The 27,152-nt window shown below is 42.9% G+C and overlaps 1 protein-coding gene across 1 annotated transcript in view; it reads left to right on the plus strand.

The window, feature by feature from the left end:
• Nucleotides 1–18,560, plus strand: part of pacrg (PARK2 co-regulated) — a 196,707-nt gene extending 178,147 nt beyond the window's left edge. Inside the window, exon 8 of the mRNA XM_086127804.1 lies at nt 18,400–18,560. Within this exon, the coding sequence (XP_085983930.1) occupies nt 18,400–18,560 (161 nt within the window). The remainder of the gene's footprint in view (nt 1–18,399) is intronic.
• The last annotated feature ends 8,592 nt before the right edge of the window (nt 18,561–27,152 follow it).

Genomic DNA, 27,152 nt, shown 5'->3' on the forward strand with positions numbered 1-27,152 from the left:
TTCCGCACTAAAAGGCGCACTGGATTATGTGGCGCACCTTCAATGAATGGCCTATTTTGTCATTTGTTTCATGTATTGGACGCACCGCACTATAAGACGCAATCTACAATGCATCCACTAGATGGAGCTACGCTCAAGAAAAAACCAACAGAACAATCAGATGTCAGTAAAACGTATTTCATAAAGCAGCGACACAGTTCACTTAACCAACAGCAAGTTATAACATTGACTCGTTCACGTTGAACTCTCTTGCCGCTACTCTATTTCCGTGTTTAACTGCGTAACCCGATCGCCTTAAGTTTGAACTCTGCGCTGTAAGCATGTCTCTAGCAAGGAGCCATTTTGGGGTCGAAATATTACCGTAATAACCATACACAAGGCGCATCGGATTTTAAGGCGCACTGTGAGTTTTTAAGAAAATGGAAGGCTTTTAGGTGCGCCTTTTAGTGCGGAAAATACGGCAAGTCCAAAAGCATCCGGAACATTGAATCAATATACAGTTTGTTTATCATCTTCCGATTCTTAATTATAAAGCCGAGCTAAAGCCCTAGCTGATGTCATCTTGCTATGATAGCGCGAGCTTGCCCGGTAGGGTCACTCCACGGGTACTTCAGTTACCTCTGTTTACTCTGGTTTTCTCCAGACACTTCGGTTTTCTCCGTGTACGGTTTTCTCTGCATGCGCTTTTCTCCATTTCCCACAAAAACAATCCTAAAAAATGCTAATACAATGTCAAAACTCTTGTCTTCCTATATTATTACTAAATGTTATGACGCACTCTGTATGTATCCGCTTTGGACGGCAATCATTGAAAAACAACCGCGAAAGGAATGCTGATTTCCTCGTGAGGCTTTCTCTCAAAGCGCAGATGTGCGCCCACCCCTCGCACCGGTGTGTGCGTTTCGATCGGAAATGAAACCTTCCCCACCCCACCATTCTAACCTCCAAACAGTAAGAGGTGTTTTTTTTGGTTGTTTTTTTTTTTACCAAGGTGTCGGCTCACTGGGGAGATGATTTAGTGTGTGATTTCGTGAGGAGATTCCTCGGTGGATCCCACTAGGATGGGGTGTTGGAGATTGGGGGGGAGAGATGAGTGGAAATGATGAGTGGAGTCATTTGATGGGACCTGATCATATGACTTTGCTTGCTCCCACATGCGCTCACAGACACGTGCGCACGCGGGCGCACCTGCACGCCCTCGACGTGGAATCATCCTGCAGATGAAACGTGCTGCGGGTTGTGTGAAGAGTCAGTGTGTAAGCCTCAGGGCAGCAAAGTCAGCGACTGATCTCATTTGGCCACAGATGGAGTCCTAAAACACTTCTATCGGCTGACAAATACATATTCCCTCCATTAAAGCCTGCTATTTCCCTCTGTCCCTGTTCTGTGCGGTCCTCAGACCCGATGGGGGATGATGGCGGGGGGGGTGTTAAAGATAACCCGCAAATTTGTCGCTCTCAGCGGCAGTATCAGAGGCGGAACGGCGTCGGTCCCACTTTGTTGGGTATTATGTGATCATCTCGTTTCACACTGGCCATTGAAGATAGATTCACCTTTGCTGTGTGTTTTTTAAATGGGGCGTGGCCTAATGGAGTAGTGCATCTCGATTTTCAGCCTTCTGTAGCTGCTTGAGAGTGTTCTCATTTTGTATTCGTATGCCTGTCTGTACTGTTATAATATATTAATATACCAAAAGTAGGTCATCTATTTACAGTGGACCCTGGGTTTTCGTGATTTTTCCGTTCCACAAAGTCTGACTAAAATTGAAGCTTAAGAAAACCAATAGGAAATAATGTGAGTCCAGTTAATCCGTTCAGACGCAAACATGAGCAATAAATACAATTTATCGAGAATAACGCAAGTTTTGCAGACACATCTTTTCAAAAGTCATGCCTTCAATGTGAAAGGACAGCAGTATAAAATCACCATTTCAACACACTTTCAGTGGTGTTTTTATTTTGAAGCCCTGATTTGCGAGAGGCTGTGTTTTGCCCTTTTCATGCCATTTATGAAATAATTTGGATGAAAGTGTAATGTGTGAATTGCACGAGAAACAGTGGCAGACTGAATCACGAGCACATGGCGTTGGAGCTACGGTTCCGGGAAATGATTGGTCAAATCAGGTGGGGGGTTTTGTACATAAATACAAGGGGATGTTTGAAAATCGGTATGAAATTTCTACGAAAAAAGTCCCGTATTTTCCGCACTATAAGGCACACCTCAAAGCATTCAATGTTCTCAAAAGCCAACAGTGGTGGTGCCATATTATGAATTATTGGACGCAGTATTTTGAATGTTCTGCAAAGTGCTTGGTTACAGCTGCAGCGGTTGTGAAAGCGCTATATAAATAACTGTATTGTATTGTATTCCCTTTAGCGTAGCTCCATCTAGCGGATGCATAATGCAACCGCAGCCACTATTGTAGCTTCTATGTGCCTTAAAATGCGGTGCGCACTATAAATGAAAACAGTTTTAAAATGGGCCATTCATTGAAGGTGCGCCTTATACTCTGAAGTTCCTTATAATGCGTAAAATACGGGTATCAAATACCGAACCATATGCCAACTAGGACATACGAAAAGCGAGGCCCTACCATATTGTGATTGTGGGACGCTATATCACTGTGAAAGCGGACACAGACATGACCCCTCTTTGTTGAATGAACGAAAGGCACACAGTTACTGTAGCTATCTGATGTTGCATTAGCTTGGAACGTCCATGTGGAAAAAACAAAAAAAACCCGATTTTGCCTCCCTCTCTGGCTTCACTCTGTATTCATTAGACTCGCCAACCCCCAAATCCCCCCTTTGCTCCCTCGCACACTCCATTTTCTGTGCTTGGAACCATCTCCTCGATGCCATCACTCCATTCAGTGTCTGACCACACACCATTACCCAGCCTCCTTTGCCTCTGATCAATCAAAGTCAACAGGTGCTGGAAATTGTGTCCTCTGGCGAGCCGCGACTCCGCTGCCTGCCATCTGCGTTCATCACCCCGACCCCCCCTCGCACCTTCTTTTTACGCCGCCTCCAACCTCCCTCCCGCTTTCTCTATCTCTCTCTCTCTCTGGCGCGCCTCATTTTGTCAGCCAAGCAAAACTGTCCGTGTGTCCGGGACCATCCTTCATCTACCCCGAATTCTGTGTCATGACTTCGCTCAGACAAATAGCATCACGGTAGATACCACAACGGTAAATGGGGCCTTTCCATCTAATAGATTATGATTCTAAGAATCCCAAAATATTGAAAGCATCCCTCTTTTCATTACCCTCTCCATCGCAACGGTTGTCTTTCCACCAAATTCAGTTCAGTTCACCTTGCGACATCACTCCAATGAGACTTGCGTGGTGAAAACTGCATCAGGTACGTAAACGGTAGCGTGGCAGAAAACATATTAGCGAGGTAGCATGAATTGGACGGTTACGGTTTATGGCCTTGGTCGAACGAGAATCCGCCGTTATCAATCTGTCGCAATTCGGAGAGCAGTATGTCTGGCTCCGCCCACCACCAGCACACCGAACCACACCACTGCCACTAGCACGTAACCGGCAGGTGTGTCGCCTTAAATTTAATACTCGAACACTAAAGAGGTCATCCAAACGGCCAATTTCAGGTTTGGAAAAACTTGTCTTCGAAAATTTCACCTAGCTGGAAAATAATCAATTTTTTATTCGGACAATTTACAATAAAATTCTGATTGTAACGTGCATCCTTACCTCCATGGTGGAGTTTTTGTCCGTGCATTATGGCAGAAGGTTCCAGTAAAATGATTCTCACGTGCCAACAAAAAGATGTGATGAAGCTCTGGAGAACTCCACAAACCGAGTCTCCATCACCCAGAGCCTTCTTATGTCAAGTTGTTAAAATCCATCCATCCATCCATTTCCCGAACCGCTTGATCCTCACTAGGGTCGCGGGGGTTGCTGGAGCCTATCCCAGCCGTCTTCGGGCAGTAGGCGGGGACACCCTGAATCAGTTGCCAGCCAATCGCAGGGCACACAGAGACGAACAACCATTCACGCCCACACTCACACCTAGGGACAATTTGGAGCGTCCAATCAGCCTGCCATGCATGTTTTTGGAAATGTGGGAGGAAACCGGAGTACCCGGAGAAAACCCACGCGGGCCCGGGGAGAACATGCAAACTCCACACAGGGAGGCCGGAGCTGGAATTGAACCCGGTACCTCTGCACTGTGAAGCCGACGTGCTAACCACTGGACTACCAGGCCGCCCAAGTTGTTAAAATAAAAAATCAATACATTAATCAGCACGCAATGATTGCCGCGCATGATTGAACGTATGCGAACGTCGCTTTGTCAAATGGTGGAATTTTCCTGTTTGACTCCCACCCTAGGCGATGAATTTTGTTGTGTATGTTCTAAATTTGTCTGTGCTCCTCTCACCAGGTGGTGATTTCAAACCAGCCTAGATAGTTTGCGCTTTCTTGTCGCAGGAAGTGGCAGAAATAGGACACAGTTTGCGTCACACACAAAAAAACAACAGTTCGAAGTTATTTGTGTCACTCTGTGTTAATTGCAGTCTCTTTTTTTTCCTGCGTACAACTGGTGGAATGTGGTGGCATGAGAAGATTTTCAAATTAAGTGTCGGAGTTCATCATTGATACATTTTCTAGCCGTGCTATGGGATACATCGAAACAATCTGATGAGCTCCAATTCAAGAGCTGAATCAAATAGAAGCTACTAAAGCTCACTTTTATATTGACACCGTCAAAGAGGCATTGCCCCCGCTTGAGGCGACTGCGTCGTGTCCGTCGTCAATCCCTGGCGCACCTTTCACTCGCTTCCTTTCTTTTTGATGCTGCCCACTGTTGTCATCTTCTCTCCTGCGGCGTATAATGAGTCGTGTGTGTGTATGTGTGTGTGTGATGCTGAACGGCTGCTGACATTGCTGCTGTGTGCGCGCGCGTGCGTGTGTGTGTGCGTGTGTGTGTGTGTGTGTGTGTGTGTGCGAGCGCGCGTGCCCATGTGCGTGTTTGTGTCTGAATAACAACAAATGGGTGACTGCTGCACCAGCATTTTGCAAACTCCGCCTCCCACACACGGTTGCGTTCCCCTTGCTTGACATTCCTGCCAACAGTTAAGTTAATAAGCACATGAGATCCAAATCAAAGTTCAGACGAATAACATGGTTCAAACACGCTATTGAATTCGGATGAAGGAGTGTTGTGTGTTGGACATGTGTGTAAGATGAGCTGCATCGCTGCATAATTAGCGTTTCACAGGTCGCAAATACATGCGATAATGTATTCAGCTGGTCGGGAGCGGTGTTGACATATCCAACCTGTCAGCGTCAATCACAAGCAAAGAAGACAATTACAAAAAAAAAGTGATTATTATTTGGCTTTCAGACGGACAAAGATCTGGAAAGCAGAAATAGTATCGTTTGTTCATTAGTTAAAACTTTCCTGAATCGTGGATTCATACTGAAATCATTGACATGATGAAGAAATATTGATAGCATTCTTCGGTAAACAAAAAAATGTTTATTCAATTACGATTCTTAACAGAATTTTCTTGACAACGTAGCATGTTTGAGACCATGTGAATTAGAAGTTGTTTCCATACTGTATATATACTGTATATATATACTTTAAATGTACATATTTATATGAGGTATATGCTTGTCAATTCAACACCAACAATAAAATATAACTATTTCGTTATCAAATAAATAGATTTTTTTTAAAAACCAACATAAACAACCCATAAAAATGAAACTGTATATCGTCCTTCTGCTCATAATATAAATGAATACACAAATCAGTCATCAGTGGTGATGGTGCACATTCTTGGGTCCATTTGTTTTCATTTTTGAACTTTATCAAGCCATCGGGGCTCATTCAAGTTCGGTGTTGTGCTGCCATTTGAGCCCCGGACGCACACCTTGGCCGTTTTTTTATGTAAATGGAACACTTAAACACCGCCCTTCTAAAGGCTCCGGGTTCTCGTAAACCTTGACGGGCCCTCGGGCCGTACCGCCGCCTGTAAAGCACACTGACTATTTATGGACGCCTGTCCTTGCGGCCATAAACACACTTGTGTTCCACTGACACCGACGCGGTCTTAAATAAGAATGACCTCTGGACAGCAGCCATTCTGGCCTCACATTATAATTTTTATAATAATAATAATAATTAGCAGGAGTAGTATTATTACAGTGGTAACTCCAGTTAAGTGATCTGACGAAAAACGTTTTTTTAAATGTTTTATTTTATTACTTCGGCACTGTAAAACAAAAATAAAAGTCAATTTGACGCACCACAGGGATGAGTCTAGTTAACTACTCTGCCAAATTTGAATGATTAAAAAATATATATAAATCAAAACTTCTAAATTGTTAAAAAAAAATGTCACCGCTATCAAAATAAGTGGCCGTGCCACTGACTGTGTAAAACCACGCCCTGCTCAACTGTTAGCTGTCAATCAAATAGCACTTGTATAGATCGGGGCGTATACAAATAAAGATACTGTGGCCGAGCATCGTCAAATAAGCACACAAGCTAACTTGCAGTCATTTTCACTACTAACTAGTCTATGTCACATTTCTCCAAAACGTCACATCTGCTGTCATTTGGTAAAAACTCTTATTGTGCTACTAGTACACAAACCCTTCCGTTAGAGTTGAAGCAATCGGTAAAACGGGGTAATTGGCTTGAATGATCCTTTTAGGCTTCCTCTCTTGGAAAGCGTCAGTCGAAAAGATCGAAAATAAATTGCTTCGCCGCGAGACGGAACTTCAGGCGTCATTTACATTTGGACAGTTAAGCCCTTTTCGTACTGCACTTAGCAGGGGCGCAACGCGCTGTCGACAAAGCCATTCGGTGGGTGTGTGGTGAAGGCCGGAAACCACCGCAATGGAGCGTTTCTGCAACGCGGTGATGCCTCAAAATGTAAAAATGCTCTATTTGAGAGCAGGGGTGGACCTCTCATCAAATCTTCCAACGATGGGCATGCTGGCCATTGGGGTGCCGACATCTTTCTTGCGCTGCCACACGGCTCCTTCACAATGAGCGAGTGCGGTATGAAAAGAGTCAACAGGTCATCCAAAATTAGACAAGGCGGGAATTCAGACAATGTGAAAGTGTTGCGAAGGAACTGACTTTTATAATAATAATAATATAATAATAGATTTTATTTATAAGCGCCTTTTCTTACTTTTCTGTTGCACAGAGGTTTTTATTTATTTATTTTTCATGTATTTCATCTTTATTTATCCATGTAATGTCATTAAGAATTGATTCTCATTTCTCCCACTCACCCATTTATAATACACTGACATTTATATTTTATGTTTATATTTATTTATATACGTTTTGTCTTCTACTTTCTCCCTTTCATAATTTTGCTGCTGTAAATTGAGAATTTCTCCATTGTGAGACCATTTCTTCTCTTATCTTATTTGCAATGTTGGGCAGAGGAAAAATAAAATCAAATGCATAATAAGAACAAACCATACAATGTAATTCAATTGCCTATTTAAATAACATAATACGGGTACGTGTTTACATAATGGAGCAAAGTTGTACATTTTCATCGTACAATACATCATGGCACATTGTGAACAAACGCTTCATAACATGCGCAGTGATAAGGGTTTTTTTTGGAGAAATTAAAAAGGAATCATCCTTTGTGATCGAGCTGGTGGCACAATGCAACCCGAAATATGACAAATGTCATCAATTTCAGTTCAAGTCAGCAGTCGTCAATCACTTTCTGCCACCCAGAAGTCCTCTGAGGTCCACTTCTGACAAACTTTGTGAAAAAAAAGTTCTGGCACGAGACGCGGAGTATCCATTTCGGTTCCTTGCCATGTCACATGTAACAAAGGAAAATTTCCACCGAATCAAGCATCTTTAATGACTCAATTTCCACTAAGGAACACTCCCGGGACACTTTAAATGATTGAGATGGTAAAATATTGAAAATAATTCCATTCCATTTAATTTGCTTGTGCGCTTTAGCTCATGTGAATGCTTGCTGCTCTAAATGCAGACAGAGTCTCTGCTCGTCTTTGTCATTGTTGAACACAGCTTGTCATCATCACACTGATGTCCCACTCCCTGAAGTCCCAGCGCCTCTCCTCCTCTGCCTCCGGTGATTTAGTAGCCCTGCACAACCATAGGCATCCACTCCAGCCAATTACATTACACGGATAAATAACTAAACCAATAAAAATCTTTTGAAACATGAGGGGGTCGGGAGGGCGGCGGGTGGCGGAGAAGAGAAGGGGAAGGGGAGGGGGGGGGGTTACAGCGTGCGTCTGGAATAGTCATCGTGCATTTGATGCAGAGAGTGGTGTATGGCGGTGGGGGGGGGGGGTGCAGCTTTTAGAGGCAGGTTTTTTTTTTCTTTTTCAGGGTGGAATGGTGATTGGTGGCTGTGATGTTATTTCATCCATCTTAGGGCTACTTCATTAGGCTAATGGAAGGGATGGGCTTCGTGAGTGTGTGGGTCCGTGCATTTGTGTGGATGCGCACACACTGACAGTAGCCAGCAAGGCTCAAGTGGTTATGAAGACTTAAGTGATTTTATTAGCCGGGCACAAGGCCCATCTGCGCCACTGGAAGTAACAGTGTGTGTGTGTGTGTGTGTGTGTGTGTGTGTGTGTGTGTGTGTGTGTGTGTGTGTGTGTGTGTGTGTGTGTGCGTGTGTGTGTGTGTGTGTGTGCGTGTGAGTGTGAGAGAGAGAGAGAATGCGCAGAATGACATCGTTTTGGGAGTGTGTGAAGAGCTAAAGCAGTGCACTTCTTTGCTTTGATGTTCTCTCCGTCCCGTTACTCGGATGACTTTGAAACGAATCGTGAGGACACGCAACATCCCACTTTGATTTTAACGTGCGTGTCACTTCGAAGCTAAGTAGCCTCACCTTAACCGTCACAAAGACCCGCCAACAACACTCGAATATTAACCATCCCCTCACACTAACTCACAGGTGTCAAACTCAAGGTCGATCCAGACCGCCACGTGGCCGGCAAAAGCTAATTTTGTGCGTCGACTTCATGGTTCTTGTGAAAAAAAGTTGCAGTTGTAGTTGGGAAAGAGAAAAGGTTTGAACAAACTAACCACTTTCCAGTTAGCAAGTGCATTCATTCCTCACCCTTACTCCAAGCTGGCATTACACCTCATGTCGGGTCACTTAAGTGGCGAAATAAGTGCAATCTCACAGTTTTGATGTTCCCACCATCACGTGACTTGGATGTGTCTGAGAAGAAACGTAAGGACGCCGACCTCGCTCAAGGCCGTCTTCAGCGCTCCACTTTGATCTAAAGGCATGCGTCACTTTCAGTCATCCATCCATCCGACATCACTCGACTGATTTACGTCACTCCTCCGGGTTCACTTTGTTTTCCTTGGTCTGTTTTTCCAAGAAGAGCAGCGTGATTGTCTGGCGAGACGGACCCCGCCACGACAATGAGGAGCGCCTTGGACTCCGTTCTTTGCCTTCGTCTGTCGGGGTCAATGTGCCTTCAGCCATCTGTTTTCTGCATTACTTTACAGGTGTCATCTGAGGCCCACTTCCCACTCATTTTGGAAGACTTCATCCCATTCTCTGCATTTCTTCTTTCTTCTTCACCATGTGTGTCTCTTTGAGCACAAAGATGTGCACGCAGCGGCCTTGGTAGGGGGAGGCCATTATTGGAACGTGACACTGGTCAATAGCAGATTTTAATTAGAGATGGCTTGAAGTGCTGGCCGATGTATTTTTGCAGCTGATTTTTAAAAAATGTGTTTCCCTTTTCCTCGCACATCAGATTTTTGAGATATTTTCATTTTTTTGCTGCTGTTAACTTTGACCGATCAAAGCTTGCAAAATATGGATTTGACCAAACCATGACTTACTTAAAAAAATACTCTTATTGCTGAACCTAACCCTTAATTCATAAATACAGCTATGCATTAATATACTTCATCTATTATTATTATTATTATTATTATTATTATTATCATTACATGTCCTATTATTATGAAAACCTGTTGTGCTAGAAAAAAAAACAAATAGAAAACTTGGAATATGTAGTCAAGATTTGTTGACCACAGTTATTAAGCCCATCAAATTTGACCAGTTTTATTATTCTTTCAACACATTTATCATCTTTTTGAAGACCTTGCCATGCCCGACAAACTCAACATTTTATGCCAGAAAGAATGTGTATGAGGGGACAAAAACATGACGAGAGTTCCCTCGAAAGTTGCAAATAAAAATCACCCCTGCCACCACTTTAACTGATCGAAACAAATTTGGTTGTATATCATGTCATAACAGCACCGAGAAAAATGGCTGAAGGACCCATGCCTGACAAAGAATAGTAAGTCAGTTCTTATGGATCGAAATAACAACATTGGCCAAATTCCCGGAGTTTGTACCGAGATAAATTCGTACTAGAGAATTTACCCAAATGAGCTCCAGTTGGAAGCAACTAGCCAGATGGGTGATGAAATTGCGAAGCTTTCTTACTGACACTGTCTGAAGTGGGTGGAAAACAGGGTCAAATTGTGGTGATTTTGAGGATTAGCCTATGGAAAAGCCTGTGCAAGGGCCTGGAATCAGGAATCATTTTGGTTTAAGTAGTAAGATTAGTTAGGTTTGAATTTAAATGTATTTCAGGGACTTTATGTTATTAAAACAGTTTTAGCAAAATATGAAAACCTGCATTACTATGAATCCCAATCATATTATCCCTGAAGCTATAATTTATAATATGTGGATATCAATACAGTCATTTGCAGTCATTTGGCGGCAGTCTATCGACGCTTTTTGTAAATGTGTTTGCATTTGCCTTTAGCGCGCCCACCGCTTGTTTGGCTCGTGTCCGGGGGTGCGCACGGCAACACAGCGGTGGCCTTTAGCAGCTGTCCCCCCTAGTGCGGCAATTGATTTCGTGCCTCGCCCGCAGCCCACTGCTAACCTTGAGGTAAGCTGGCGTAATGAGATCGCATCTGACGGTATCGACTCGCACCTGACAGCGCTGACACAACAACCCCCCCTCCAACCCTCCTCGACTTGGGAGTGATGCCGACAGTGGGAAAGGCAAGCTAAGCCACTGTTTGCTATGTATTGCTTCGTCATTAATCACCAACCAAATGGACCCTACAACTACAGTTTAAACCAAAGTGGCAGACTTCATGTGTCTCTCAATGTATGATTTCTTGAGACTTTTGTCATGCTACTGTAGACATGTCTTCCAAATTTCACGTCACGCTTAATAAAACTGGCTATCTATCTATCTATCTATCTATCTATCTATCTATCTATCTATCTATCTATCTATCTATCTATCTATCTATCTATCTATCTATCTATCTATCTATCTATCTATCTATCTATCTATCTATCTATCTATCTATCTATCTATCTATCTATCTATCTAACTAGCCATCTAGCTAGCCAGCTAGATAGCTAGCTATGCTAGATGGCTAGTTATGTAGCTATCTGGCAAGCTATGTAGTTAACTATGTAGCTTTCTAGCTACAATATGAGGTCCTAGATGCTTCGGTTCTCCCTTATTCCTTGTAGATTGGGAATTCGCAACAGTCTCAAGCCAAAGACGTGGTTTCGGAAATATGAAATTGGAATTCAATTTCCGAGTAGTCATGTAGCCATGTTGACTAGCATGCCTGTGGGAGGTGGATCGATGGGAGCGTGGCAGCCTTATCCTGTTGTTTGTCCACACATACTCGAGTCTCTGCTTCTTCTTCCTGACAGTGACACACTCACATCCGCCGGGCACTCCACTGTAACTTTCGCTGCCAACTTTCAATTGGAAACACAGCTGCAGTCATGTGGGGCGAACGTGGAAAATGAGATCAGTGACCCCTGGCAAAGGTTACACTTGTGTAAGCATGAACGGTCACAAGATGTCCGCCGCTTAGGCGTGGGGGGTTATTGGAATAATAAACTGCAGCTGACCATGTAAGCCTTTTGTTTTACATCCCTGCTCTGGGCTCACCACATACTGTACGTGGCACACGGCATAGCTAGCAAAAAGGCTCTTATTGGTGACAGTGAATACCCGCTACTTCACCGTTCATTCTTTGCATCCTCACAGATTTTCAAACCATTTTATGGGGGTATAATGTAAAAACATTATACAGGCAAGTTTTGATTTTGAGTTTCACGCCTTCAATATAGTTCTTTGCCGTAACATGCCAGGTTGACTAGCAAAGTTGCAGCAGAACAGAAGAAGAGGCAAAGAAGTGTCCGGTAAAATTTGTTTTTCAAACAGATTAGACAAAATATACTGTATGACGGTGAGTTATGTTGTCTCACTTATTTGAATGTGTTGTTGTGTTGACCGAGCATTTGAACATTTTTAATTACTTTAACATGCTAATTTACTATACCTGTCTGTCACATTTCACATTATACGTTAGCATCAAGCTAGTGGATTTTCATTTGACCAAATGATATTTTTTAGTTGAAGATGAGGCGCGAGGATTTACGAACGTGCAATTAGAGGATTGAGATGAGTCTCTAGCCAGTGCAGTCTGCTTAAAGCAACTTTCGTGGTATATTCACCACCTTGAATAAACACGCGAGACGTGGTGCGTGCGTCCTTCATTCGTCAACAAAACGGACATCCGTCAGTGACGGACTGATGGACCTTGCGTCAGTACTGACGAAATGCCACCGCCATTGATAACGTTTTTTTCACATGGTCTCTCAATGTAGTGGATTACGGTCTTTAGTTGTTGTATCCGCCAAGCATACAATCGTCTCTCTATACAAGAAACCTTTTGTGTCTTGAGTATTCGCCATACAATCTCTTACACATGTACACAACCACACATTATGATCCACACTGGAGTTTTTGTCAGTATGCAGGAAAGGTCTACCTGCTCCCCAACTGTGCGGCCCTTTTAATTAGATGCCTGCTGTCGAACACATGTGCCCTCCCACTGCTACCATTGACCCCGCTCCCACCCCACCACCGCCACACCCACAACAGAAGCACATCAGACCCGTTAATTCCTTTTCAATGGCAAAGTTGATTTGATATACAAGTAAATGAGTTACAAGCTTGGTCACGGGACAAATTAAACTTATAAGTCAAGTTGTACTCAGGACTGTTTTGTCCATTCAGCTTTCCTCCCATTTACCTGCCAGATTGCGAAGTACTTCCGCCCACCCTTGAAGTGCAATCTGCTTCCGCTCGCGCTAACATCTGTCTGGCTTTTTGATGCGCTGTAATTCAAACCTGGACCTGGCATGAATCAACAATGTCTCACTGTGGATCACTTGAAAACACTCACTAAGTACTTTAGAAGTTGAAATAAAATTGAAATTGCGCACCGCCAAAAAAAAAACAAAAAAACGAAAAGTGAGAATGCAGGAAATTCAAGGCCAATAATTCATTTCATTAATATGCTTTACAGGATCAAGAAATATTTAATATTTATAATATCAGTTATACAGATATGAAAAAGCCCTTGCTTTTTGGGTGTATAGGTAAAAAAAATTACAAATTGAGTAAAAGTGAAATTCTTTATAAAATGCCTTTTTGGTATATATTAAATAAATACTTTATTTTTTTACTGCGAATAAATTTGAATATGGATACATTTGCAAAGCATTCTAAAATTAAGAACAGATTTCAAGAGAAAAAAAGTTTCAAATGTTTTTCAATGTGATTTTTAACATGTAACACAATCACAAATTTTTTTTCCGAAATAAAACAATCTGAATAATATAGAAACACATTTACAAAGCATTCTGTAAACAAATCCTGTACTGTAAAGGGAGCTACGAACCCCAAAATATTCTGAAGAAATATTATTTAAGGAATGAGTACATTCAAATAAGTGAAATATTAAGTATCACTTTGTTAAGCTCTTGAAGAAAATTGAGAAGAAAACCCTCAATGCCTTCAATGGTAAATAGTTGGGCTGCTATGTGTTGATTATATTGTTGACGAATTGATGAATCGGATTAAAAACATTTTTTAATGTTCATCCCATTATTGAAAAATCTGGACAAGACTACTACTAATAATAATACTAATAATAAATGCATTCATGTCGATTCAAGTGAAAACACAACCAGGAGTCAAATCTGCATGTTGGATGAAGCAGTGTGGTCGATAAACAGAATTACCAGCACAACTCGCGCATCGTGCAGACACGCTGACATATCGCAGTGTCTTTTGCTGATAAGAACGCAAGTGCTGTTCCTCGGCCAAACCCGCCTCCTGCTCAGAGTATTCCTGGAAACCCCCGACGAGTCTGTCCGCCCCTAATCTGCATTCCTCTATTCCGAGGACCGAACCCCGAGCAAAAATGGATCGGGCTCTCGGCAGTCGGCATCAAAGACGCCATTGTGTAAGGAGGCCTCCACCCTAAGCTGCTTTCAGCCACAACTTCCACAGTCGAGGCTAAATTGATTAGAAACAATGGCCCGCTTGGCTGACACCGTGTTGAATCGGCTTAGGAATTTGGAGCTAAACTCGCCAAATCCTGTGCGGTGTGTGTGTCACCTGAGTGCTTTGGAGGAAAAGCACACATGACTCACAAACCCGGCTTCATCACAGGCGGTAGAGCAGAGACGCGTAACTCCAATGATGAAGGGGGGGGGGGCATTTTTCATCGTCACAACTGGGGGTTCAAAAAAAATGAACAAATATTGCAGTGTGTGTGTCTGTGTGTGTGTGTTTGTATATATATATATATATATGTAATATCTAGGCCTTGTTCACAGACATGGTCAAATGGTATTCAGGGAAAGCACCACCTGAGTTTTGCTTTTTTTTTTTTTTTTTTTTTCCCATTCCCATAGACCTTTGCTTTGATGCGTCATGTCGACGGAGTGAAATAAACAGCCAAATGTCACATGAGACTTTCCTCTGCATCGACGCGCTAAAAGACACGCGAATCCCAGGGATTATCGCCAAAGGCGAAAACAAAGCAAGTGCCCTCGTGCCGCCGACGTGGCTGAGCGGAGGATCCTTCTTCTTCTTCTGCATCGACCGCTTCCTCTTCCTCACGGGACTCCTCTTACGACATTTTCCTCGCGTCACATGGTCCGAGATTTTACTAAAAATGGGTTTATACAGGTGATAGTGGATTTTCTTCATGTGATGATAGTATTTATACTTTATTCAAAGACGAGTGTTTTTTAATACAAACATTTACTGGAATCATGATATTTCTTCATTAGCCTCGGTTAGTCATAGATTACAGGGTATTACATTTTGCCTACAGATCCGGATTACGTCACCATGATCGCAAAAGACGCCAGGGGACCACCCCCCCCCGCCCCCATACTTTACATTCTGTAGTTGTTGAAACAGAAGAGCAGACAAGTAGAGGGTTGGAAAAAAAAATGAAGATGGTGACAAGAATACCATAAGTGGGAGAACGAGATAGTTGAAGGACACTTTGAGAGCAATGTTTTACAAGCATCCGCTCCATTTCCGTTCCCTTCTCAAACACGCTGCTCTAATATCTGCGTTGAAAAAAAAAGAATGGACAAAGTATAGGTTTGCACAAATTAGTGAAGACAGATGTTTCACGTACAGATGATGACATTGCCAAAATGATCCAGGTTCACAGAGAACCTGCAAAAAGTAAGTGAATTACTCGGGGTGTGCATCTGTCCAATAAAAGATGATTCAATGCGTACCTCGACGCAAGGGGGGTGCAATACGATTCAAGGGCGGCTCATTTTAAAGAGGAACGATTTGATTCGCTGGTATTCCAACGCGACCGAACGAGTGGGTGTGATACAATGACACTCTTGTCGCTTTGTCATTGTGAATTAACTGCCCGGTATGGGAAATGCTGTCTTTCCTTCGAAGATATAAGGGATGTGCATCTCATCAAAAAAAGGGCGATGCAGTACGGATCTCGCAATATTTGAAATTGGTACAGTTAGTTTCGTTTCAATATGATGCACTCACAAAACAGATTTTCCGAGCCCTTTTTTTTTTGGATGTCGCATCGACAAAAGCGACTCCTACTTTTCGTTGTTTTCTATCGTGTGAATGGGTCCCGAATGTACTGGCTGGGTTGAATTTGGTGATTTGGTGCCAGCTGGTAGTCTGCAACGGAGGAGTTTAATAAGGCCGCTGACAGGGACACCCTGAACCGGTTGCCAGTTAATCGCAGGGCACACAGAGACGAACAAATCATCCGCGCTCACACTCACACCTCGGGACAATTTTAGAGTGTTCAATCAGCCTGTCATGCATGTCGTTGGAATGTGGGAGGAAACCGGATTACCCGGAGAAAACCCACGCAGGCCCGGGGAGAACATGCAAAGTCCACACAGGGAAGCCAGAGCTGGGATCGAACCCATGACCTCTGAACTGTGAGATCGACTCATTAACCGTTCGACCACCGGGCCACCCATTTGCTCGTTTTGGTGTTTGAAAACTAAATGAATTCTATCGTTAAAAGAAATGAGTTGACATATTTTGAAAAATCGAACATCGCTCTTGAGCTCAGAAGTTTGCCTCGCTCGTCTCAGTAGTGTTTGCGGGCTGGGTGGGAACATAATACACTGTTTCTAGCCAATCACAACATGGCGAGGAAGCGGCCCTCCCATGGGACACACACACACACACACACATGCACACACACACACACACGCACACACACACACACACACGCGCGCGCGTGCAGTAGTTAAACATACAACCGAGTTCTAGTGCACTGAGGGAATTTGTTATCGAGAAAACATTCCGGAGGTATCCACCCTAGCCCACTCACTGCTATTTTCTCATTTTCAGCAGCCCACTTTCTCACACACAGTGCCCTTATCAGCCTAGTCAAATGCCGTGCTCTTATGCCACTGCGCTGGGCCTCAAAACAAAACAAACACTGACGCTTCTATGGAGACACGCGTGCACACACGCACACATTCTCTCTGTCATTCATCCCAGTCCAAAAAAAAGCATATTTTCCATGCTAATCTCACTTTTTTTTTGTTGCCCTTTTTTGTATGTAGTAAAAGTGATCTCGCTCCCAAGCGAGCAGAGACAGCAGGCAGAGATGAAAAACACCTGTTATGTGGAAAAATGCGCGGCTCCTAATTCGACTTCGCGGAGGAAGGAAATTGAAACTTTTATTTGTCTGAATCACCACATGATCCCTCACTGACGTGTTCGACTTTAACTATGTTGTTGCCCCCGCCCCTACCCCAGCAGAGGACGCTTTTTTTTTTTGCTCTCGGAGAAACTAGTGGCCACGCATGATGAAGGAAGGGCCACCGCTCAACGCCCCGACTCAGACGTGGCGGTGGTGGTGTGTGTGTGTGTTTGTGTTTTTGAACTGCAGGCACCCTGCTAGTTAGCGCAATCTGAAATAGCATCAAAACAATGCAGCAGTCCAAAGCAATAAAATAATAAAAGCAAAGAGTGTGGCGGCATAGTTGCGGGAGGAGATCGAGGGAAAGTCTTTTTCGCACAGAGATCCAGCGGTGACAAAAAAACTGACACGACAAAAGGGAGCCAAAGTAAAACTGATGCGACAGCTGGACCAAATGAACAGTATTGGGTGCTCCGGAATGCAGCTTTTATCCAACTAAAACGCTGTAGAATTGAATTGTTGAAATAGAGAACACGAGACTTGAAGTTGGAATGGAAGTAGAAAGTGCAGACCGTCGCTGTTGGTCGGTCGGAATCCCTGCACCTACCAAAACCACAACTTCTCAGGCACTCAAAACTAGGTCATCTTGAGTTCCAAAACCTGCATCGTTCAAGTTAGTATTATACTTTAATATATTCCGTTGCGCACGCACATCAACGCAACACCACCCCAAAAGATGTCCCATCTCTAATTCAATATGCTAAAAAAAATTGCTAATTTATTTATTTATGATCTATTCATTTTGCTGTCATTGATTAAAACGGTACGAACCCGGTGACAGCACCAGGCCAGTCACTGCCACGGATGTTTATATTCCTCAAAAGGAATTCAGATGTTTACTACACGTCAAGTATGTTTTTCAACAGATAGGCGTGAAAGACTGTCTATTCCCAGCTTGACTATGAATCATTGTAACTAACTAAAATATTCCTGTAGTTGGCGCTGTTGTATCGCGTTGGATTTGAAATCAGCACAGCTTTTGAATTGAAGATGAAGATTAATGCGTTAATCCCAGCTGTCCCGACGATTATGACGGAGAAAGTCCCACACGTTGGAAGACTTGCAACGTGTGGGATTTTCCCTCAGTCAGGAGTAAAATTTCTCAATGTTTCTTGACGCTGCATCAACTTTTTGGGTTAAAAGAAAAACAAATGCGATGTGGGATGGGATCATCATCATCATTGCATAAATACAATTGTCTTTTGTGTTAAATATCAGTTTTACCAGATTTGGAACGTTCAGTTAGCAGGTTAGACCCATGTATTAGTGTTTAGTGCATTTTTCTTTTGTCCCGCAGTCAACACAGGAGACGGCATCGACTACAGCCAGCAGAAGAGAGAGAACGTTGGTGACCTCATTCAGGAGACTCTGGAAGTGTTGGAGCGTTATGGGGGAGAGGACGCCTTCATCAACATCAAGTACATGGTGCCAACCTATGAGTCCTGCATGATTAACTGAGGGGGGGGGGGGTAAATTGGGGTTGGTAGGGGTGGGTATTCTTACTATAGTATAGCTGACAATTTTCCACTGCACAGTACCAGCTCGGCTCAGTTTCGGTGATCGGTTTTCTACTTTAAAATAGGACCCGGTAATACATGGTAATGGGGTCTCTTGTTTCCTACTTCTCGGGAGACAAATTTTATCCAAGAGGAGATTGTGGGTAGAAAAAAGTGGAAACTGAAGTCTATTGGTGCAATGTCCCCAGCTGAAGTACAGCAACAGGGTAAGCTGCTTTTTTTTTATCATTTCCATTTATCCTCAAAGTTTACATTGATGCTATCCTTGTATTCAAGAGGAGAATACGGGCAGCACTGCAACAAAGTGGAGACTGCGGTGTATAACACTTAGGCATAGCTAAAGCAAAGCAACAGCACACTTTCATGTTCATGTGTGTAATGTTTATCCATGTTTCCTCAAATGGTACAATGACACTAAAGTTTAATTTCATGAGGAGATTGAAGGCAGAAAGGAAACACATGTGGAGTATAATACGCCTGCGTTCCGACAGAACTGACATCGGATTATTTGTCATTTCTCGCCAAAGTACACTCAAATGAAACTCTGACACTTCTACTTTACTCACGAGGAGACTGAGGGCAGCGAAAAAATAGATTTTCCACATGATGCCTATGAAAGTATGATTTTTATAAAATCCCGTACCTATGCAATCACCGCATCAAGGCCTTATCTCTGTCAGTCTGTCAATGCAAAATGTACATTAAAAAATTGATTCACATTCAGTTGGCCAGAACATAACTTTGTGATTTGACTTCATTCGTGTACTGTACACGCATTTCTACATCTGATAGGCAAGGCAAGGCAGTTCTATTTATATCGCACATTTCCTAATGTGTTTCACACGAGCAAAGACACACCTACGAGCACTGACAAACAACAGTTAGGGACAGCAGAGCAAAGCAGGAAAAAAAGGAAAAAGTAGCTGACAAAAATAACCACAATGAACACTGACAACATTTAAAAGCGTTAACAGAAAAAAAAATTGAAATAATTCTAACCTAAAGAAATAAAATGTTTCTTAAATAACTACAAGAAAAAATGATTTAAATTGTTTTGAGGACCCTAATCAAAAGGATGATTTTTAAAAAAAGTTTTTAATCAGGACTGACTTCACTTCTCCTGGCAGCTTATTCCGTGTGTGTGCAGCATAAAAGTACGCATACGTGCGGCTTCACCATGTGATTTTAAAATCTGGGCTCCATTAATTGACCCGAGTCTGCAGATCTCAGAGCCCTCCTTGGTTTATATTCAATCAGCATTTCTTAAATGTATTCTGGATGATTTAAAGACCAGTAGCAGGACTTTTTACCGTAATAATATTTTCTTTTACCATAATTGTGCTGTCCAACTGCAGCCATTCTTTCATGGAGCCAGTTGGAGACGGAGCCTGTTGCAACATGCCGGGAAAGACCGTCCGGAATGACGGCCCACAGCATTCCGAGACAAAGTCACGCTCATAAAAAAAAAAAAAAAAAAAAAACTAAAAAAACACCGGTTTGCTTGAGACTTCCTCTCAACTCCTCATACCTTTTGACTTGAAGAATCACACTTGACCTCTCTTTTTCTATTGTGGTACAATGCCAGCGGCAATTTCCTGGAACCATTTAGAATGCCGCAAAGAAAGAAAGAACCCTAGTAACAGACATCAATTGTTGAGAGCTGTCGACAAATGAAAAACATACATTGAAAAATCAAACCGAGTCGTTGCACAAGCATTAGTCTTAACCTGTACAGCAGCGGTTCCCAACGCCCAGGCCGCGGCCCAGTACCGGCCCATGGGTCATTTGGTACCGGGCGGCACAGAAAGATTAAATAACATTACATTACTTCCGTTTTATTCATTTTGGAAACTGGAAGATGGTTTCTTTTGAAAAATGACCGGATTCTCTGTTACATCCGTCGACAGTATGTCACTCTGGACTCGGGTAAAGGTACTCTTCTCGATCACGTGATAGGCTACCGCTAAACTGAAACCCAGGAGCAAACAAAATTGGGGGAAAAAAAACAAACGTCTTTGGAAAGTTTATTTGGGAAGGGGAAAAACCCAACCAGGAGACAGAAGAGCAGCCTACGACTTTCGAGAAAAAGAAGGCTACATTTAAGACAGTATCAGGAGTCCTACTTAAAATACGGATTTATTTCAACGGGAGATTCCCACGCACCGAGCCCACTCTGCATAACATGCGGCGATGGTGAGTCGTATTTGTCATGCACTTTGTATTTGCGCTGTATCTTATTTTGAAGGCACATTTAAACGTTACCATAGTAACCAGACAGCATTTATTATTATGTTTAAAAAAAGACCACAGGTTTCATGCAGGTCATATCATATTATTTTGTTCTATTTATCCGGCCGGTCCCTGAAGATATTGTATGACATTAAACCGGTCGGTGGGGCAAAAAAGGTTGGGGACCGCTGCTGTCTTGCCAAAAACTGAATGAAATAATGCACCACCACAATGAAAATCCCAAACTGAAAGGTTTCGCTTGGCCGGCTTGCGCTGTCTCACTTGAGCGGCGGGTCGAACTTTGACTAGCCTGCGGTTGAGTGGAACTGTATCAGTGACATCCTTCTTCACTCAAGCAATTTGAGTGAGCCACAGGCTTGCTTGTCTGGTCACTAAAGGGGGCAGCAGGGTAGACATGTTGTAGAGCTAAAAAAAAAAAAAAGACGGCAGGTTAACATGTTGAAGTGTCTGCACAATTTTTTTTTTTTTTTGCTTTTAGCTAGCATTCAATGTCACAAGAGCCATAATGTCTAGATAATGCCTCCAGTGTCGTAGCACTGAAAGGGCCAGGCAGTCTGATGGCTCAATTAGGTTACATCACAAGACACTAATGGGAATTAAATGCTAAACTGTGTCCATTCCGACCTCTCGCAGAAGCCAGTGCGGCTCATTAAGAAAAGGGTGGCCGCCCGGAAAAGGGGCAATGGCGGATAAGCGCATCGCGAGCATGCACACGCTTTTACATACATGCCTGCACACACACACACACGTACACACACATTGTCAAACGGTACCTAACAACATCAGCAAGTTGAAGCAGCTCATGCAAGTCAGTCACCAGAGTGAAATGAGCAGCCAGTGAGGTTCGTTTGTCCGCGAGAGGCATCGGTGCATGACTGGTCCAAACCTGCAGACTTGGAAAGAGCACTGATGCAAAAGCACGCATTCATTTGTGACGTGTGGTCTATCCGCAAAACAAAGTCAGGACGCCGAAGTAAAAATAATGTGACCTTTTTTTTTTTTTTTTTGTCTCATAATGAGCAAAATCATTTCTGGACTGCGGGTGGCCAAACATGCCACAGGAAATGAATGGTGGTTTTTTTTTCCCCATCCAGTGTGCACACGTCCTCTGTTTTTTAGGCCTTAGCATCATGCTCTACTTCCTAACAGCGCATGATATCTCTTGGCGATAAGACTTTATCTCAGCCGAAGGGGATTTTTGTATTGTGGAGGACCCGATGGAATAAATGGAGTTGGATTATCGCTTCGTAATGATCTTGAAATCAGCACAAAAACACTTGTTTTTTTGTTTGTTTTTTTGCTGATGTATCAAATTGATCTAGATTCTTAAGTGATTGTATTTGTCTTTTGGATCACACCAAAGCTACTCACCAAACGCTGTTGAAATAGATAGCAGTTCTAATCCTGATTTTTTGGATCAAAATAAACATACAATGTTATTTTTTTCCATACAAAAACAATCTGACTCCAGATTAGCCAGGTGCCAATCAAAAGTTCATTCATTCAATCATCTTGGTCTTTCAGACTCACCAAAAATACATACCGAGATACCTATCACACATGCATTGTGTGGTGTGTTGTCCAAAAATCTGGATCCAAGTTGCGATTCTAATCCAGATTCACATCCAAAGTCAATCTATTTTGTCTTTTGGTCATCCTGAAACTATTTCAACCATATCTGACATCATACTGTATGATATCCTCAAGTCTTCCAGTCTTAAGCAATAGATGAGCTCAAACAAAATCGGAAACGGGAAACTCAGGAATTAAAAAATGTTTTGCAGGGAAAATAAAGAATCGAGGTGTAGTCTCGCAAATAGTGACCCTGCAAAATTCCGTTTTTGGATTATCTCAACCTGATACCATGCTTGTATTTTAATGTGAGCTGGTGTCTTTTCCAAACCTTCTCAAAGTCTGATGTCCAAGTAAAAAAATCTGAATGCAGATTAGCCAAATCCCAACTCACATCTCATGACAAAGCCGCACTCCAAATTTAATCGAAATACATCCAGTTTAGGTCCATACAAAAACATTTGGATCTAGATCTTGATCCAGGTCCTTAATGAATTTATCCTTCGGCCACAATGAAACTGCACACCAAATGTCATCCAAATTCGTTCACACCCCTCTATGCATTCTGTACATACACTAGTGCAGTTAAAAATAGCGGAACTATGTCAAGTATGAGTTTCGGTGACCACTTGCCGGATTTCAGGGAGGGGAAATCACATGACTCTGTTTTCCAGGACCTTCGTGTCCAGTCACTTCCAAGAGTTGCGTTCAACCACCGCGTGCACGTATACGTCCTTCCAAGGGTAAAATAGCTTTCCCTAATCCACAACCTGGCCTAATCCTTACTCCTCATTGTAACTAGACTCCGGGGGTCGAGCAGAGACAACGCGGGCCCCCCCCCCCGATTTAGCTAGCAGGGGGGGTTATTATTAGCGTGGAGAGACGGACATTCGCGACAGCTGCCGCTGCCCCCCAAGTCCCCTTGACGGGAGTCATTCGGGAGTGAAAACGCGGCAAATTTCCTGAAAGCTCAAGTTTGTCCTTCTCCGTCGTCACGGGCCGGCAGGGACGCCAAAAGCTGTCCAAACACGCTGATAGCGTTGTGTTGACGCAGGAGAAAATGAGATTGAGGAAAAAGTAGAGACAAGACAAAGACCGAGAGAGAATATAATCACATGAGAGGAGAACCAGGGCCAATGTAATATTTGTCTGGCGTGTGTGTTCAGCAGAGAGAACAAACTACTGGAATGGCGTTCGCTGCACCGCAGCCCTCTGCCAAGGGCAAAAGTTTTTCGTTGGAATTTTGAGTTTAAATTTCCTACAGTGTTCGCGGAAAGTGAGTGCGTTAACAAATTAAATTTAAAAATCAATCGTTGCCAATTATACAAAATACGATGATGAATAATTGTCAGGCTATATCAGGTTCAATACCAAATAATGTTTTGTTTTCCTTGACCCATTCACTGAGAAATTGAAAAAAATGTCACCCAAAAAGTCTTTCCTCCTTTAAAAATGTACTGTTTTTTTTTTTTAATTTATAAATCTAAAATTAGTTCACGAAAGTAAAAGACACATCAAATAACTGTATATGGAAAGAATAAAAATAAAATACGATTTGGTTTTCCTTGGCCCTTGCTGGACTCGGTTCAAAGAGATGATAGACTTGTAAGCGATGAAGTAGCTTGCTGCTAGCTCTATAAACAATCTGTCTCATTATTTACCGCATCCTCACAATATGAAAGATTAGACTCTTCTTTCACCACAAAAAAAAAGTTTGTTGGTAATTATTTAGTAATCGGCAGTAGAAGATGGGTTACTTTCACCCAAATCACCTAATTTGGAGCGTAATAAAATAAAATTCAGAAAACAAGCTTTTTGCGCACAACGGTGATCTTGATGCTCATATTTTTTTACTTCAAACGTCTGAACAATTCTTTCTTCTATAAAATACAAACAAAAATGAAAATGTGCTTTTGTGTAACAACTTTACTTTTGACAAACTTAAAAACTATCTGCAAGCTATTTAGTAGTAGTATTTAGTAGTGTGTGCGTACATCGTGCCATGTTTGTAAATTTTTAAAAACATAATCGACGTGTAAAAATAAACCATAAATGAAACCAAAACAAAACCTCCTCGGCCGCGGTAATAAGTCAGATGACTTGAGGACAGACAGGGAAATGTAGCAAGCGACATAATAACGCAACAATGTGGATTTCGTTGCGTATTCGGAGCTTGGATTTAGAAGGCGTCAGCTACAGAAAGAAGAAGCCAAGTCAGCAGCTAAAGTCTTCCCGTTTATCGCTTCCTTCCCTTTTCCTTCTTCTGCAGCTTTCGCTCTGAGTCGGAGATTGTCGCTGCCTGATCACTATGGAAACTATGTGAGAGGACTTTGTCGCGAGCAATACGTTCACAAATGCTCCTCTTATCTGTTTGTGTTTGGATGTGTCTGCGTGTCCGGTGCGTGTGTGTTTTGACTGCAGACCACGCCGCCGGGTCAATCTTCCCCTGGACCGGCGTGATCAATGAGGAAGCGCCTTCTTCCAAGTCTTATCACTCACAAACACTCTGTGGTGTGACCGCTTTGGAAGTGCAAAACGGCTGCACAAACAAACAAAAAGAGACTTTTTTTGCAAGTTGCTTCACTGCAAAAGCTGGGCTTAAAAAAAAAAGATGTGATGAAATGTGGACTTTATTATTTCATGGAAGCAAAATATTCCCGACTTGAGGAAATTTCTTAAAGCAAGTAAACATACAGTAACAGGCTTCAAAAACGTCATGTGTATTAATGAGGAAAAATCGCGGTTTATAAAAGCATGCAGTGAGCTTAAAAATGTAACGGGGAAAAATAAACGTACTTTGTCCATGTTGCATCAATTAACTCATTCACTCCCAAAGACGTTTTTAAACGTCTTTTCAGACTTGGTCCAGAATTGGCTGGTACTGAATGAGTTAAATGTCTCTCCTTCTGGTGTGCTTGCCTTGGCCACTTGGGGGCATTGTAAGACGGACAGACAGATATACTATTCATTGCGACTCTCGTGAGGATAAAGCCGTTCAGATGAAGGATAGATGGATGGCTAGATGAAACGTTATGAAAGTCACTGCGGTCCTACGCAGCCTTTGTAGGAGCCAATCATAGTGCAACAGAATGTATACGGCCTAGAACTTCAGGGGCATTCATAACACTGTCTCAACTCCTTTCCGAGCTCATCAGTACGGCACCGACATTAGTTGTATGTTGATTTGACTGCTGCCATACAGCCCTCGAGGCTTAAGCTTACTCATCGTGATCTCAATAACAAGTTATCATACCTTCTGAAGATTTTTGAAGAAAACAGCAATTAAAATGCTTTTATCAAAAAAATAATACGACAAAAACCTTGGCAGACACACAAGCATACAAACTCCAAACAGGAAGGAAGCAGATTTGAATCTCAAACCTCAAAACACCATGCTACCCGCTATTGCAACCGACTCGTGGAGAGTCGCTACGAAATCAGCCAAGATGACCGTTAACAACTGGCGCCTCTTTCACGCAGACATCCAGATTCACCTGTCAATCAGAATCCAGACAATATTACCGTGACCTTCAACACAACTGACACGGATTCACATAACGAGAGGCCTGAGGTGTACTGGCTCTCTGCTATTCGCGTTCATCCAGCCGTTGTCAGGCCTTTCGATTGACCAGAAAGATTTTTTGAGGCATTTACAAGGTTAACTTGATCCTCCATGTTGTTTTTTTATGCAAAGTGATGGGCTGTGTGAAAAAAGGCTCTGATACTATCCAGCCCAGTGCTTTCGTGTTGGTAGCATTCCCGCAGGCTGACAACTCGTATGAAAGGGGCATTTGATACTAGCTCACAAGTCCGGAAGTGACCGGGTCAACTAGCATCCTGAGACTCAGCCAGGAGGTTTTCACAGTGATATCCATATGGAGGGGAAAAGCCAACTTTGACTTGAAAGGGGCTTCTGATTCTATCTCCCAAGCCAGAGAATAACCGGGTCGACCTCATCTGCCCCTTTTTGACTTTGTGACTTGCACACAGAGCAGCAAGTGGGGCTGCCAGCTTTTCATAGGTGGCGGGGCTTCTGATACGACTTTCGAAGCCAGGAAATTTGCCATAGTAATACTCCACCAGATTCCCTGGAAGCTGGAGAGGGAGCATTCCTACCAGGCCTGGATAAATCATTCCACTGGGCCATAAATGAAACTGGCTTAACTTGAAAACATATTTGGCCTTCCTCAACCCTGTCATCCAGTCGGCGGCTAGGTGTCAAATGTAACATGATGGATAGAAGTCTCCCAGCCCGCCATCTCCCGCTCCTCGAGACTCTCGAGCCTGTGCGAAGCACCGCTCGCTCCCACCTGCTCAAGGACCATGTGGCAGTTTTCACTTAGGGAGAGCTGGTTCACCTACATAAACTTCACATTACTACTACAAAATCTATTTGGAAAAAAAGGATGTTTCTTAAACTATTCGCTCTCTGTGGGTTTGGAGCAGATTGGTTAGGCGGCATGGTGGTCCACTGGTTAGCACGTGGGCTTCAAAGTGCAAAGGAGCAGGGTTCGATTTTGGCTCCGGCCTTACTGTGTGGAATATGCATGTTCTCCCCATGCCCGCGTGGGTTTTCTCCGGGTATTCCAGTTTTCTCCCACATTCCAGAAATGTGCATGGCAGGTTAATGGAACATTCTAAATTGCCCCTAGGTGGGAGTGTGAGCAACGGATGGTTGTCTGTCACTGTGCGCCCTGTGATTGACTGGCAA

Source organism: Hippocampus guttulatus, chromosome 13 (genome assembly GCF_054856545.1).
Source record: "Hippocampus guttulatus isolate MCC_2025c chromosome 13, RoL_Hgut_1.0, whole genome shotgun sequence".
NCBI lineage: Eukaryota > Metazoa > Chordata > Actinopteri > Syngnathiformes > Syngnathidae > Hippocampus > Hippocampus guttulatus.